This window comes from Ambystoma mexicanum, chromosome 7p (genome assembly GCF_040938575.1).
Source record: "Ambystoma mexicanum isolate Mex_15411 chromosome 7p, UKY_AmexF1_1, whole genome shotgun sequence".
Lineage (NCBI taxonomy): Eukaryota > Metazoa > Chordata > Amphibia > Caudata > Ambystomatidae > Ambystoma > Ambystoma mexicanum.
This window is the reverse complement of record NC_090939.1, coordinates 946,623,749-946,639,726: the sequence shown is the minus strand read 5'-3', so window position 1 is coordinate 946,639,726 and position 15,978 is coordinate 946,623,749. Positions and strand designations below refer to the sequence as shown.

General features: G+C 46.5%; 1 protein-coding gene across 1 annotated transcript in view; it reads right to left on the bottom strand.

Moving 5' to 3' along the window:
• EIF2S3 (eukaryotic translation initiation factor 2 subunit gamma) overlaps window positions 1-15,978 on the bottom strand; it is a 339,722-nt gene that overhangs the window by 45,899 nt on the left and 277,845 nt on the right. Inside the window, exon 10 of the mRNA XM_069637284.1 lies at window positions 14,098-14,267. Coding sequence (XP_069493385.1) covers window positions 14,098-14,267 — 170 coding nt within the window. The remainder of the gene's footprint in view (window positions 1-14,097; window positions 14,268-15,978) is intronic.

The following is a 15,978-nucleotide window of genomic DNA, read 5'->3' as shown; positions in this document are numbered from 1 at the left end:
TGTCTTTTAAGTAGGGTCCCTTGGACCAGAGACGTGCCTGCTGTTTCAGCCGTGTCCAGGGTGTTTTTAATCACATTCTGGTTAACTTGTTTTCCCGCGATTACAATACAGAAGCTTGGATTTGACGGGTTCAGGAACCTCTTGGAGGCCGTCCTGGAGCAGGTTCCACTGAGCGTCAGCATAGCTTGCCAATAGTGTGGTATTATTAGCAATCCGCATAGTGTATGCGGCAGCCGAAGTGACTCGTTTGCCTAGAGCATACAGTCTTTTGGATTCCTTGTCCAGAGGTGCTTCCCCAGTGGCAAGAGGTACCCCTGACCTTTTCCGGGTGGTAGTCACTACCAACGAGTCTGGGATGGCATGCCCTCTCTATAGAGGGTGGAAGGAGAAGGGCGAAACAATTTTTCCACTCTTGGGTTCACTGCCCGAGTTTGAGCTGGTGATACCAAGGAGGGGGCCAACCATCTCTTGATAGAATTAAGGAGGGGGGGGGTGGCTTGGGTAGATGGAGGCTTCTCCTTAAGGTTATCCTCTACAAAATCAAGCTCAGGCACAGCCTCTTGAGTGGAGATTTGAAAGTGTTCAGCTGCTTTTTTCAACATAGAGTTGAAGGCCATTTGGTCATCTACAGGTGAGGCCTGGCGAGCCGGGGTGGACGGAGGGGAATCTAGGCACAAAACATCAGTGTCCTGATCTTGATGTGTCCATGGGTCTGTTGCTTCCTGCTGGGTTTCTTCCCAGTTGTCTGTGGTACCCTGCTGTTCCTCATAATTCTGCAGAAATGAAGCTTCTTCATTATAAATGTCCCTATATGTGTCCATGTGGACAAGGTCTTCCTTCTGGACGGGGACAGCAGGCTGATCTTCTTGAAAATGAGAAGATAAATGGAGGTTAGCCTCTACACGAGACCTTTTTGGGGATGGATGATCAGAAAAACTGAATCTTCACCAGCCAATCCATAGACCCTTCAAATTTCTCTCTAGTCCATTTGGAGGACCCAGGCGGACCTACAGGTGGAAAAATGTTGTCTTCCGCCCTACGGTGCCGAAAAGAGTCTCTTAGGGTGTTGGAAAGAGGCTCTTGGCTATCTTCATACGTATCGTGAGAATCGGGTTCCTAAACCGCATCCGAAGATTTTTCTGCGGCTTGTCCCATGATTTTAGGCAGAACGTGGGTAAGACCCACCGCTGCCTTAATTCTTTCGATGCCGTCTTCGATAGTCGCTGAATCGGCGTGAGATAGTTGCTCTGATAGTCTATTGGTAGGTGTATTACCTTCCGCGGCGCTAGAGGGCCTAGCGGTCGGTTTTTCGACTAGAGGCCTAGTCGTAGTTTTTGGACCTACCGCGGCCATTGGGACCATCGAACTTTCCGTGCTTCGACATGTTAAGTTTTAGGAGTAGCACCCTTACTTGATTTTGATTGCCCAGTCGCAAGATGCTGCTGCGGATGCGGGGAAGGCTTAGGATCTGAGCAAACAGTCGAAATTTTCGGCAGCCCTGTTGGCGCTTTCACCTTTTTCGGCAAAGACGCTGAAAACGGTGTAGGGGTTGTCTTCTTACTGTGATGCGTTTGTACGCCCCCGTAGCTGGGTGTCATCCCAGAAGCAAGACCAGAGTCAGGCCTTAAAGGGTCAGGGACGGACCTGGCAAACCTAGAAGTGTCCGCCTCGAGGTCTAACATCCGCAACAGATGTTTGGTCATCTGAGGTGCCTCCATCACTCAGCGGGTCTGGCGGTGGGGGAAAGGGGTTCCACCGGCGACATCCCATACGTGGCCCACCGCTTTACACAGTGCTCCTTAAGGGTCTTAGGCCGAAGGAGTTTGCAGGCCGCACACCGCTTTTCATCGTGCTCTAAGGGGAGACAGACAATGCACGTCCTGTGTTCGTCCTTTCAAGGATATCTGACCCTACACTTGGGGCAGAATCTAAAAGGAGTCCTTTCCATAGCCAAGGGGAAAGCTGACCAGACCAAAAGGGTAAAGAGGGGAAGGGAGGAAAGACATACCAAAAATATGGCCACCCCGACCCCACTCTCCCTACTTTAAAGGTCGGCCAGAGGGCCCGACCATGTGGAAAATCCAGCCGCCGGATCTTAGGCGCCGAAATCCACTGCCGTAGACTAATCCCCCGCAGTCTTCGTCGAAGATGTTCTTGTGACCGAAGTGACTTAATAGGGAATAACCGACAAGTCGGTATGAGATGAACATTGTCTCTTCTGTAAGAGCTCTGCTATAGGACGACCAGTTATCTGGGCGGAATAAAACAATCAGAGGGACCTTGGCGCGCGAGGGATTTTGGGTACAATACACGTCACGATAGGGATAGTGTTACAGACACACCTATGCTGACGTCCCCTTTCGGTCCCCGAAAGACAAGATGCAATACTTTGCGGTTATGACTGGGTGTCGGACCATATGCACAGCATATGATTCTAAGCAGATTAACAAGCATAAAAACCTATTTAACGGTCAGTTTTAAATAAGCATTCTTTAAAAGGGCAATGTGCAACAATAAAAATACACTTCAAAAATACTCTCAGAATCAACTAGATACTCTTGAGATGCTTCATACACACACTTCCTACACCCGAGGTGACTTCAATTACTAGGACAATATTGACATTTATATATCACTTTTGTACTTGGTAAAATTCTGAGGTTGGTAAAGAGGAAAGGTTAAAGGAAGGAAAAAGGTTAACAGATTCTCCAAGTATGTGAGCACTTTTAAAATCCTACAATGAAGTCAACATAAAACATTTCCCAGCAATGCTAGTTAAAAAACAATGTACCACCTATGAGGGACAGTTAGAATCAAAGTCAAAGGGTTAGAAGAGTCTGCAGGGACAAAGGACAGCCAAAGTAAATGTAATCAAAGTATGGAGCTGAGGCACTTCGATAGCACAAACGTCTTGCACAAAGTTAAGAGTGTTGTAGAAAAACACTGTTGGGCCACAAGCGGTTACACTTGTGAAATGTTAGAGCTAGAATTAACTCTAGAAAGCAGCTACTGCAAATCTCAACTGAGACAAGCAAGCTACAGACAAAGAGATAAGTACCCCTTAATCAGAACAGTAACTTCGGTTAGAAGAGGATACAGCTGGCGTCTGTCCTAGTTACAGTGTTGCAGATCCGGTGTTCCTGGGCCTCAGTCGTGAGGTCAAGAGGGAGGACATCTGGTGACTCCTGCACTGCAATGGGAAGGTCGGCGGCAGCAAAAGGCAAACTTCAATTCAGTGGCACTTCAGTGTTTCAGGTCCTCGCGTCTGACAGCAAATAGCAACACCGAAGATCTTGGATACCACTTCAGACTCATCAAATCTGGGGTCCAGCATACTGTTGAGGTGGCTCAGAATTGGTCAGTCCGGCTTCAGCGAAGTCCGGAGGATCTTCCTGGCGCTCAGGTCTGACTTAAAAGCGATCCACTCGATTTGGTGTTCTTCTCCCTGGCACTTAGGTTCCAGCAGCAGTTGCGGTGGAAGTACAGCCCGCTCAGACAGGATGTCCATACGAGTTCACTTTGGGGTCGACTTACACTTTACAGTACCTTTAGGTTGAATAGAAAGTGCAGCAGATGATTGCCGTTCCTGTGCAGCTCTACAGATCTCGCTGTTCCTGGGCCTCAGTCGTGGGGACAAGAGGAAAAACCCCTGGGGACTCCTGCACTGCAATGCGACAGTCACCGTTCGCAACCGGCAAACTTCAAACAAGTGGTGTTCTGTTGAGGGGGCTGCTTCCTGGGAGTACAGAGGATCTTCCTGGAGCTCTTGGCCAGCTTAAAAGCAATGCACACAAACTGGTGTTCCTCTCCCTGGCTATCCGGATCTAGTAGCGACTGCAGTGGATACACGACCAGCTTCGAGAGGATGTCCAGGTGGCATACTGTGCAGTTGATTGGACAACAACTCAAAGGGAGAAGTTGTCCTTGCAGGAGCTTCTCCGTCGATACGAATTTGGAGTTTCTACACAGCAGCAAGGCTTCCTCTTCAAGTTCATCTTTGGATTCCTTCGTCCAGTGGTCGACTGCCTTCCAAGCCAAAAAGCCTAGCCTTTTATGCAGCTTGCTCCCATTCATTTCAGCCTAGCTGCCGCTCAGCAGGGTGGCTGTCCTTCCTGGACAGCCATCCGGCCAACCACAGAGTGCATTTGGGTTTCCTAGGAGACTAAACACAGGGCGTTTCGGGCAACTCCCTCATTTCCTGCCTACCCCGGACACCCTGGAGCCAGAGGCGGGTTTCACTCGTCAAGCCCGCCAAAGACAAAAGGAACAAAGGGATCAAACCTGGTTTGGCAGGCAGAGTAAATCTCAAGAAGGACCTTTCCACAAAGAAATGGTGGCGAAAAAAAGAGGACCGGGCAATTTTGACAAAAATGGCACCCATGGGCGCTTTACCATGGCTGTGAAGGAAGCCCGCAGTAAAATCCCATAATGGTAGTAAAAAGTAAACCACTAACACGAGCCATTCAGTGAGGAAAGGTTAATAAAAATGTTACATGAGAAGCTAGACAAAGGGGATAATAAGTAACCCCTACAGCATACTATGGTAAGATAGTATGTGCTGGTCTAGAAACTTACAAATGTAAGTAAAGTCAATTTCACTTTACTGCTCTGGGAAAGTTTATCCCAGAGAAGGTATTTAAACCTTTGGGAAATCTGAAACACTTCCCTGTGGCACTGCACTAAAGGTGTTTTGAGACAATGTAAAAGATGATACCTATGGAGTCCAAATCACAGAAAAAAATACGAGAGAATGGGAAATAGGTCTCGCTCTCTCCAGGTTACAAATTAAAAGTCCTAAAGTCCAGCAAAAGAGCTAGGGGTCTCTAAGGTAGAAGGGAATTAGCACATTTGAGAATTCTCCTTAACAACCTCCATCCACTTGTCGGGGAGGAACTCAAGAATCGGGCCCAGTTTGTACCATAGCAACCTGTCGTACATGGCTAGGTTAACCAGGGCGTTGGCAGCCTTGCTGTCCGTAGGTATGTGTATTTTATTGTTTTATATAGCGCCTTAATCCAAGGTACTGAAGACGAGGACAGGTTAGCCGCCAGTTTTCTCGCGGCTGCCGAAACCAGGCATTTGGGAGCAGATTCCAGCACCCAGTACTTCTCCAGCCTATCCAGTTTGGCCAGAGCCGTGCAAGGGTTCTTCAAGAGGGCCAAGCCCTCCTCCCACAGGTCGTCCAGAAGGGGCACCGCCATGGTCTTCCTCTTGGCCTCCCGCCGCCGGTACAGGAAACCCTCCTTCCTGGTTTCCTCTTGCACAAGAGGGAAATGCTTGGAGGCTTTGGCGACCATAGAATGGAACAACCCCACCTCATCCAGTGGGGACATCCCCTCGGATCGCCGCGAGAATAGCGTCATCAGTCACCGTATCCTTCCCTGTGTCCACCGGGGGATGTGGAGGCTGTAATGGGGGTGTTGGATGACTTCCTCTTTGCCACAGGCTGATCCAGGGCGAGGGGGGGGATGTTAGGGAGGGGGGGGGGGTCATAGGAACCGGGCCCTGCGGCATCCTCTTCTGGATCTCCAACACTAAAGTGTGGAGGGTCGACAAGATGTCCAGCGATATATCCCTCGGCAGAGTTGGCGTAATCGGAAACACGAGGCCCCTCGCAACAGTCGTCCTCCACTTCCTCGTGGACCAGGTGTAAGGACTCCAGGTCCCCGCCTGTGGACGAAACTTCCATGGCCTGGGACACGGCCTGGGTCCTCCTGCCCCCTGTCCTCCCCAAGGGGTCTGAGACAGCATCATCTTCTACGGTGCGCCAGCAGACTTTGCCAAAGTCACTGCAGCGATTTCTCACCTCGGAGGCGGGGGGGGAGGGCGACACCTTCTGCGCTGTGGGTGTTACCTTTAGAGGGTCAGGCCCTTTCGCCTTTGTTAGAGTGGCCGCCACCAGCTCTATCGTCGAAGACTTCTCCTGAGCCGCGTGGGCCTTCTTGGGCAGTTCGGCCATCTTCTCATCCGTCCCAGGCTTCTCACGCAGCTCAGCTTAGTTGGACGATTTTCTCTTCGAGGAGGAGCTCTATCGCTGGCTGGCAATGGAGGCGAATGGTGATTTTGATCGCGCCCAGTCCATTGTGGGACCCGCTGGCGCGGCAACACCGATGAAACCGGACTTTGTGCTTGGCCTCGTCTTGGGCCTGCATGAACGACGCCCTCAAAGGTCTTGGATGCCTGCTTCTCGGATTGGCTGGTCCTGTGTGGGGCATGACCCTGCTCAGAGCACGGTGCAGAAGACTTGGCATTCATCCACTCCGCCAGTCTACTGTACCGATCCTTCATCTTCTTGGAGAAGACACGACAGATCTCGCACTCTCCTTCCTTGTGGTCTGGATGAAGAAGTTAGAGGCACTGGAGGCGTTTTTCCTCGTTAGGCAGAATTCTCATTTCTGTGCCAATTCCCTTCTACCTTAGAGACCCGGAGTTCTTTTGCTGGACTTTAGGACTTTAATTTTAACCCTGGAGTGAGTGAGCCCTTTTTCTCACTCTCTCATGTGTTTTTAACCCTATTCGGATTATGAGTTTCCTTTGTTTTTGGAGTCTGACAAACTCCATAGGCATCTACGTTTTGTATGGTGACACAGCACCATCAGTGCAATGCCACAGAGAAGTCCTTTAGATTTCTCGTAAGGTTTAAATACCTTCTCTTGGGTGAGCTACTGTTCCCAAGAATAGTAAAGTGAAACTGACTTTACTTACCTTTTCTATTTGTAGGTCCGGCACACCCCATTTTATGTGGAGTGCTGGGGGGTTACTCAGTAGACCCTTATCCTACCTACTCATGTAAAACAACTTGTTACCTACACGAATTTAAAAGTCTGGTGGCAGTGGTTTAATGTTCCTACCATTGTGCTTTTCTACCGCAGGCTGAATCCTCAGCTGCAGCATAGCACCCATGGGTGACCATTTTCTCAAAATGGCCACGGTCTTCTTTTTTCACCATTTTCTGTTTGTGAGGTCTTCCTTGGGTTTTACTCTGCGAGCCAAGCCAGGTTTCAGTCCTTTGTTCGTTTTGCTTTTGGCAGGCTTCAGTACTGAAACCCGCCTCTGGCTCCAGTGTGTCTGGAAGGGCAAGAAGTGAGGGAGGTTCCCGAAACTCCCCTGTCCTTTGTCTTTAGGAATGCCTGACTGCACCCAGTTCTGATTGGCTGGCTGTCCTTTTAGGACAAGTATAAACGGCACCTGGTTGATGCCTTGCTCTACCCAGGTAAGTAAACTTCAATAACAATTGAGCAAGGTCATGAGGGTCCAACTGATGATTAGAACTTCTCACTTCTGAATTTCTATAGAATCAAAATTGATATAGATATATGGAAAAATGCTGCATTTCTTGTTTAATTTGTTTGCAGTAAGTGTTATACATATGAATATAAAAGCATAGGATGTTCAACATGAAAAACATACATGGTGTAGTACATGAGTAGCAAACTCCAAAATAATGTTCGGCGGACATTTTTCAAACAGTTACATTCTCTAGGTCTCCTAGTGAGGAAGACATGACAAATGAATATTGTAATTGACTGGTACAAAGCACACAAGTGAAAACAATCAAAGGTTGAAGAAAATGAAAACAGGGCAACAACAGTGTTTCGGCCATTCTAGCTAAACTTGGGAAGCGGTGAATTTTAGTTCAAGCAAAAGCAGCTATTTTGACAGGAGCTAATTGGACCAAATCGCGGCACTTTTTCCGAGTGCGTCGAGCGTGATTACGGAAAAACTATAAGGAGTAGAAAGTTAAATCTCCTTCCTAGGACACACGGTTCCAGAGATACGGATGATTTAGTGAAGGTAGTTTTTCGAAATGCAAGTAAACTTCAGAATGACAAAATGACACTTTTACAGCTTTGAAATGACAGAATGAACACACGATTCCTATGATGCAGTTCTGGACAGGTTCAAATGTTTTGAATCAGATTATTTTAAACTAAGAGATGGGTTCTGCACAGTTCTAGCTGAGTACACACTATAAATTTGAAATGGGCCGTCAGGGTCTGGTCAGGTTGGCTGCGGTTCTTTCGCCACGGACGGTCTTTAGTACCGGTTCTGCTCACAGCGATCTGGTCTGGGTCTCTGGTTCTGCTGGTCTGGATAAACTGGATTCTGGATACAGCACTGATTTCTGGGTACTGGCACAGGGTTCTAGCCAGAATAAAACGGCTCAGCCCGGCTGCTTGAATAATTTGCAAAAGATTTTGAGGCCTACTGAAGAGGATTCAGCTTGGGGATTGGTCCCTGCTTTAAGTTCTGGCTTGGTTCTGGATCTATCTGGAGTTGAGTTCTGGATTTTGAAGTCGTCCGGCAAAACGCTTCGCAAGATAGTGGAAAGTGAATGTCTGCCTGTCCAAAGCAGTCTTTTTATGTGTTTTGAAAATGGGTGTGTGCGTGGGCATAACTAAGCCTGCCCCTCACAACTTATCATTGGCCAAGCTCTCCTCTCCCTTGATTGGGGGAAGGAATGGAGTGTCATCAGGCATTAATTTTATGGCATACAGAAAGAACACTCCCCTTGTCAATGTGCACACAAATCTATTTTTGATCCAAATACATATTTATCTATGTGCCATTTTTCTAATATCATATGTCCAGTTAACACATTTTCTGTAGCACCAAACCATCCAATCCCTGTCTTTGTAAGATGTCGTGTCCACTTATGACAGAATTCTGCCCTTTTCATCAAGAACACAACCTCTAAACTTTTTCAGAATTTACACAAACATGCACAAGGAATATGGGCATCAGATGATAAAGTGTCAGATTTCTAACATACAGACATTCGGAGTAATACTTTATTTTCCGCTACTACCCCGCCAGAACATACCACAGAGTCCTAACACCTCTTACAATGTGCACAGAAAAATCACAAGAATAATGATATTAATTATATAATTTTGACAAGTCTGTACTATGAATTATCGATCTTTTTAAAATTATGCTCTGGCCCAGAGGGGTGTGGTTTCCCAAAGCACATGGAATTTCTGGTTTGTCCACTTCCTCCAACTCAAGTTGCTCACAGAGGCACTGCTCCTCCCAGTTTCTCACAAGAAGAAGCCATTTACGACCCCCCCCCCTACTTTAACATTTGCCTGAGCTAAGGAAGGCTCATTGTTCTGTTTCCCTGCTCCCAGGTGCTCCTCCCCTGATTCAATCAGAGAGGTGTAATCTCCTTTTGGTGGGATCAGCAGAAGGCAGCCAGGCCTGCAAATGCAGTGGCTGAGCAAGTTTCAACTCCTGTCGGGGGTAGTTGCCAGGCAGAATTCAATCTCTTCAAGCCAGGCTTCAGCCAAATGTTACTTTTGTTCCCAGTTTTCTTCATTCAAATCAAACTTACAATTTTTACACATGCAGCTAGAACGCTGATTCTAAGTTCAAAACTATGACCTTTAAACAGTTGCAACCTATGTGACACTCAAAAGTAGGTCACTCATTTATTTTAAACACTTCGATTTTAGTGGTTTTAAATCCAATTTCAGTTAAGCTGCTGACATTCACAGCTCAGCCAGTTTTGTTATAAACATTGTTTTGGGCTCTTCATTTTTCCAGATTTTGTATGCACACAAGACTACATTCTGCCAAATGTCTGCTGGTGTTCAGTGACATTTTTTAATATCTTGCAATGCTTAAAATAGGCATGTTTAGCTTGCATTTCAGAGAAACAAAGGTGATTTCAAAGCGCTTTTTTTATCTAACAGGCACTGCTGTTTTTCCTTTGGCACCACGTTTCACTCATGGCGCTTCTGGCCCACCACGCTCGCACTGGTGGGTGGCAGGTTAGGTGACCATTTTGGTGTGTGCAAAACTGCGCGGTTTTCCTGGATTCTGGCGCAAATGTGGGCTTTTCGGCCATCTTGGATTTTCTAAGCCCACAGCACCAAATGTTGCAGCACAATAACTTGAACGTGGGTCAAGACACCCAACAATACCAAAAGGTGGGTTACCCAATACCAAGAGGAAAGGTGTTGTAGTTTCCTGCAGGGTTATTACATCAATTATTGCCCAACAGTCCTCCACAAACATGTTCCATAGCCCGCTCTTGGTGCAGGGCCTGAATGGGGGGGATTTCCTTCCTTCTCAGACATGGTCGCAGGGCGTGGAGTAGGCCCGATGGCCTTCTGGAAACTTCGAAGAAAACCGCAATGATCTTCGCACTTGAGTGGCGCTGAAATTCAGACAACAGATCCCTGCTGCCGGCAGTTGGAGAGAAGAGGACACAGGCTCTTTTGAGAACAAAAATAGAACTTTTTCCTGTTAAAAAAACGAAAAATACATACAAGTAGCTCACAGAGCAAAACTCAAGGACTCCCAACACTGAAGCGTGCAGTAAAAATCTGGGAGAGGACTGCCATTGGCTGGCGGCATTATGACCCAGAGGACAGTGATTGGTTTATGGGAGAAAAACAGTTTGTAAGTGAAAGTGAACTGTTTCTTTTACGGAGGATCCCCGGCCTGAGAACAGGGAATAATCAATCATGAGCATGTGAATCCGTGCCAGACGCCAAGCTGGAGAAGTATCCCTTTGGCATTCCACTGAAAGTGGCGTCTGCCAATCTGTCAGACTATAGAGTTTTGGGAGAGATGCCAAGTACCTCTACTTAAGGATATAAAAAAAAAAACACTTAAAAAGGGGACCCTAGGGATCCCCAGCAACACTGCCCATAAGGAGCTGTGTGGTGCAGTAGTAAAACACAGATGCCTTTAAGAACTATGGAGCAGTCAGACTCTACAGTACAGGTAGATTATAAATTATAGAGTTCCAAAAGACAGAGTCCATAAGAATGAATGAGTGGAAAAAGGCTTCACTCAATCAGGATTAAAAGAAAAAAGTGATGGGGATATCACTAGGAGAGGGGGTGAAGCACAATGATAAATCTCAACACCCACCAATCATGCAAATCTGGGGGGCGGTGTCCAGGAGGACATCCAGCCTCCTAGATCAAACTGGTGCCAGGCAGACACTGCAGGGCAAAGACATGGGGAGTTTTGATTATCTCCCTACGCTGAGCACCATGGCAGTCTTTCCAAGGGAAGCCCATCAAAGACAAAACATGTGAGCAAAAACCCAGTGGCGTGAAGCTGAAGGCTTCACTTAACTAAAAGTCAGGTGTTAGGGAGAATTCTCAGAAATATGCCAATTCCCTCCACCTTCGAGACCCCCAGCAACGTTGCTGGATTTTGAGGACTTACTTTTTTTAACCTAGAGTGTGACCCTTTTTCCAACTCCTGTATTTTAATGTGATTTTCTACACTGTTTCTTTTGGATATGGAGTCTAACAAACTCCATAGGCATCATTGTTTACAATTGTATCACCAAGCACCTTCAGTGCAGTGACACAGGGAAGTCTTCCAGATTTCCCAAGGTTTAAATACCTTCTCTGAGATAAACTGTTTTCCAGAGCAGTAAAGTGAAATTAACTTTACTTAGCATTGTAACTTTCTAGACCCAGCACACACTATCTTACAATAGACTGCTGCAGGGGTTACTTAGTATCCCCTTTGTCTAGCTTCTTATGTAACATGTTTTGTGTTACCCTTTCCTCACTGAATGGCTGATGGCAGTGGTTTCGTTTTTAACTACCGTGGTTTGCATTTACCGCGACCGTTCGCAGCTCCGCTAAAGCAACCGCGGGAGCCATCTTTTTCAAAATGACACAGAGCCAACTTTGATAAAATGGCCCCCAGTCTTGTTTCACCATGTCTTTGTGGAAAGGTCCTAAGAGTGTTTCTCTGCGCGCCAAACAAGATTTGGTCTTTGTTCATTTCGCCTTTGGCAGGGTTTCTGAGTGAAACCCGCCTCTGGCTCCAGAGTGTCTGGGGTAGGCAGGAAGTGAGGGAGGTGCCAAAACCTCCCTGTGCTTAGTCTCCTAAGAGACCCAAATGCACTCTGTGGTGATTGGCAGGCTGACTGTCCGGCAAGGACAGCCATCTCGCAGGGCGAGTGACAGCTAGGCTGGAATGAATGGAAGAGAACTGAATAAAAGGCGTGTCTTTAGGCTTGGAAGGCAGAGTCGACCACTGGACGAAGGAACCGAAGAGCTTGAAGAGGACGCCTGCTGGAACTCCTGGACCGTTGGTTTGCCCAGTGAAGCCCTGCTGCAGTGCCAACTTCACATCGACAGAGAAGCCCTTGGAAGGACGACTTTTCCCTTTGAGTTGGTGGGACCAATGAACTCCTAAGTAAGCCATCTGGACATCCATCTCCGAGCTGGATGAATTTCCACAGAGTTGCTGCTGGAAACCGTAGAGCCAGGGAGAGGAACACCAGATTGTGTGTGTTGTTTATAAGCTGTCCTAGAGCTTTTGGAAGATCCTCCGAACTCCCAAGAAGCAGGATAGACCAAGCCCGAGCACCCTCAACAGAGTGCGGGACCCCAGAAGCAAGGAAAGCCACCTCAACAGCCAGGAACTGCATTGTTGCTATTTGCAGTGGTCGCAAGCAGCTCAAACGCGAAACAGCCACTGAAAATGAAGTTGCCGGTTGCCAGTTTTTGCCAGTCCCAGTGCATTGCAGGAGTCCCCCGATGTCCTCCCTCTTGTCCCCACGACTGAGGCCCAGTAACAGTGAGACCTGCAGAGCTGCACAGGAACTAAAGTCCTCAGCTGCATCTCTTCTTCATTGCTAAGGTACTGTAAAACAAGTCTAAGAGAACTTACCTCTTACTGTGGAAGTGTGTGTAACTTCTGCAACTCACAAGTCTAATCAGCTTGTGGCCCTACATTTCATTCTTCATTTTTATCAGACTCCTAAGAACTTGTGCAAAGACTTTTCCATTTACTTACCTGAAGTGCTGCATCTTATACAAAGACTTTTCCCTATTGACTTTGGCTTAGCCTATTGAATTGTATGACTAAGAGGATCTGAAAGTATTTGCCCCGCTTAAGAATATTGGTGATCTCTTGTGTTTTAATAACCTTTGCCTTTTACCAACTTTTAAGAGTATTCTGAATACCAACAGTAAGATATTAATGTCCCCATCACCCTTGTTACTGAAGTCGCCTGTGGGTGTAGGTTGTGTCTGTGGGCCATCCCAAAAGGGCCTTGTACTGATTCAGAAACTCCGTGTACAGTATTGAAGTGTATTTGTGTGTTACCATTATATTGCTCGCTTCTAAAGAAGGCTTTATAACTGACTGATAAATAAATTAATAATTGTTTATGCAAGAAACCTTGTGTGTAAGAGTTTATTTGAATACCTGTAACTGAATCTCTGTGCAACTCCACTACTGCTCACATCTCCCCTCTTGAGATAAGCCTGGCTGCTCAACACGCTACCAAAATGGTGCAGTACAAGCTTATTTATTTTTATTTATTTGGATTTATAAAGCACCCAGCAGCCCGAGGGCATCGTGGCACTGTTACAGGATATTCACTTATGACACGGTACAGATAATTCATAGGCAGTGGTACAGGTAAAAACAAGACAGCGTTCCAAGGTTACATAGAAACTGTATTAGCGAGGCAGTACATTTGGCAATAGTCTAGTTGGAGATTAGTTGTTAGCACCTTCCTGACGGTTGTGAGGGATTGTTCATTTCTTAAGTTGCGAGGGAGCGCATTCCAAGATTTTGGTGCGAAGACTGCAAAGCTTTTGTGCCGCCAGCTTTGGCTCTGTTGAAGGCTGGGACGGAGAGCAGGTGAGCGTATTGGTCATGTTTTGGTCTGTGTGTCGGGGCTTGGTGAATTCTTTCTGCTAGGTATGCCGGGGCTGTCCTTAACCAAAGGTTGGGTTGCCTATACCTGTAGTCAAAGTTTGTAGTGTTCCCAGAGGGTACTGCATTCAAACTTTGCCTAACATCAGGACAAGTTAAAAAAAAGTTTGGGGGTACATAGAATATGGAGGGAAAGTTGCTAAAAGAAATCTTGCCCAACACTGTTCTCCATTCATTAGGAGAGGTCTCTTGACACGTCGCTGTGGAAAAACCTAAAATAAGGATATGAAGTTGCAAAGGCTCAGATGCTGGACAATAGCAAATATAGGATGTGACAGCTAGGGATTACATATATCTATAGCAAATGATTCAACCGGCACAACTGAAAGGCTATACATGGTCATTCAATTAAAATTACATTTACTGATGAGCAAAATATTCACTAACCTTTGCAGCCTTTTTGTCTCCTTCAGTGCGCACACCCAGCAGCCGCCTGAGTAGAAAATACGAAATCTCAAGCTCTGTGAAGATTTCAGGGAGCGCTCCAACAGCACCAAGAACTTGACCCACCATACGGTCAGCTCTGCAAAGAGTAGGATCTATCTTTGTGCCAACACCTGTTGGGAAAAAGTACTTTTAAAAAACCATTCAGATGCACCAACAAAAATTCAGCCATTACTTGTCTTTTTGGAGCGTCTGTTTAGAATCACATGCTATTCATATTCTGCCTTCTAGTAGTTGGTCTGGGTTAGGCAAGAATTGATGTAGTAACCCTGTGGGAGACTACACAACCCTTGTCCTCTTGGTATTAAGTAAACCACAAGTTGTTAATGTGACTGAGCAGCCAGGCTTATCTCAAAAGGGGTAAATGTGAGCTGTAGATCTGCAGCAATGAAATCCACCAAACCAAGTAGCCAAGTAACACTTATACGCAAGGTGTTTGTGATTATCTTTTAACAATAGGCTTTAAATAAGCATTCTTTAAAAAAGGCAATATACTTCGCAATCAAATTGACTCTAAATACTTTCTCAAAATCAACACAAAGGATGGATATACTCTTTAGAGATGCTTCATACACACTTCCTACTCTGAGGTGACTTGACTAAGACAGTAATGTAATTTATATGACATGCATTACTTATCGTAATAGTATTTCTGATGATTGTATCTGCTTAGATTCACATGCAGTGCATATAGTCCAACAGCAGTGTTAATCACGGATTACTGCATCTGGTCCATCGAGGATCGAAAGGGGACGTCGACAGAGGCATGCTTGTAACACTATCCCTATTACTAGGGGAATCCAGACGTGGACCCCTTGCTCACTATTCTTAGAGAGGCACAGATCCACCCTACTGATGAGGTCCAACCAGATCGAAACACGTGTCTGGGGTTTCTGTTGGTACTCTTGTTCAGAGGAGAATTGCCTAGCATTTTGGTGCTGGACTGCCCCAGGGCAGGACAAAGACTGATATGTTTGGGATATTTCGTCTCTGTGAAAGATAGTGAGTTAAAGACTCTGAGTACATCTCTCGCAACCAGGACTAATGTCTGGCAGAGGGACTCCCAGGACCCCCTTGTTAATTTGTAACACTATCCCTAACGTGACTTGTAGTGTACCCAAAATCCCTCACGCGTCGAGGTCCCTCTGGTTGTGCTTTTTCTGCCTTGAGGGAGCCTTATGACTAACGCGAGTACAGAGAGAGAGAGAAAGGAGTAAGAGGTCTATGTTCCTTCTACTCCAAGAGGGAGGAATGGTGGGCACATGTGAATCTAAGCAGATACAATCATCAGAAATGCTATTACGGTAAGTAATCCATGTTTTGTGATGCTTGTGAATCTGCCTAAAATCACATGCTGTGCATACACTAGCGAGCAGTACCCAGAGATGGTGGTGGGATGTGAGAGGGAACAAGGAACAAGTTACTTACCTGTAACTGTTGTTCTCCAGCATGGGTCTGGCATGGATTCACATGCTCATGAATATTCCCCGTCGTCAGGCTGGGAATCCTCGGTAAAGAAAAAACCAGTATCAGTTTCGTTTCTGATCTGTCTTTCGTAGTAGTAACCAATCACTGGTCTCTGCGTCATACTGACCACAGCCAATGACTGCCCTCTACCTAAGCACCACCTCTGGCAGCCATCTTCAGATTTGGAAGCACGTGAAGTGGCAGTATGACCAAATGAAGAGCCGCCGAGGGGTAGGCGGGAGGGTTCGCATATGAATCCATGCCAGACCCATGCTGGAGAACAACAGTTACAGGTAAGTAACTTGTTCCTTCTCCAGCATGGGGTCTGGCATGGATTCACATGCTCATGAATAAAGA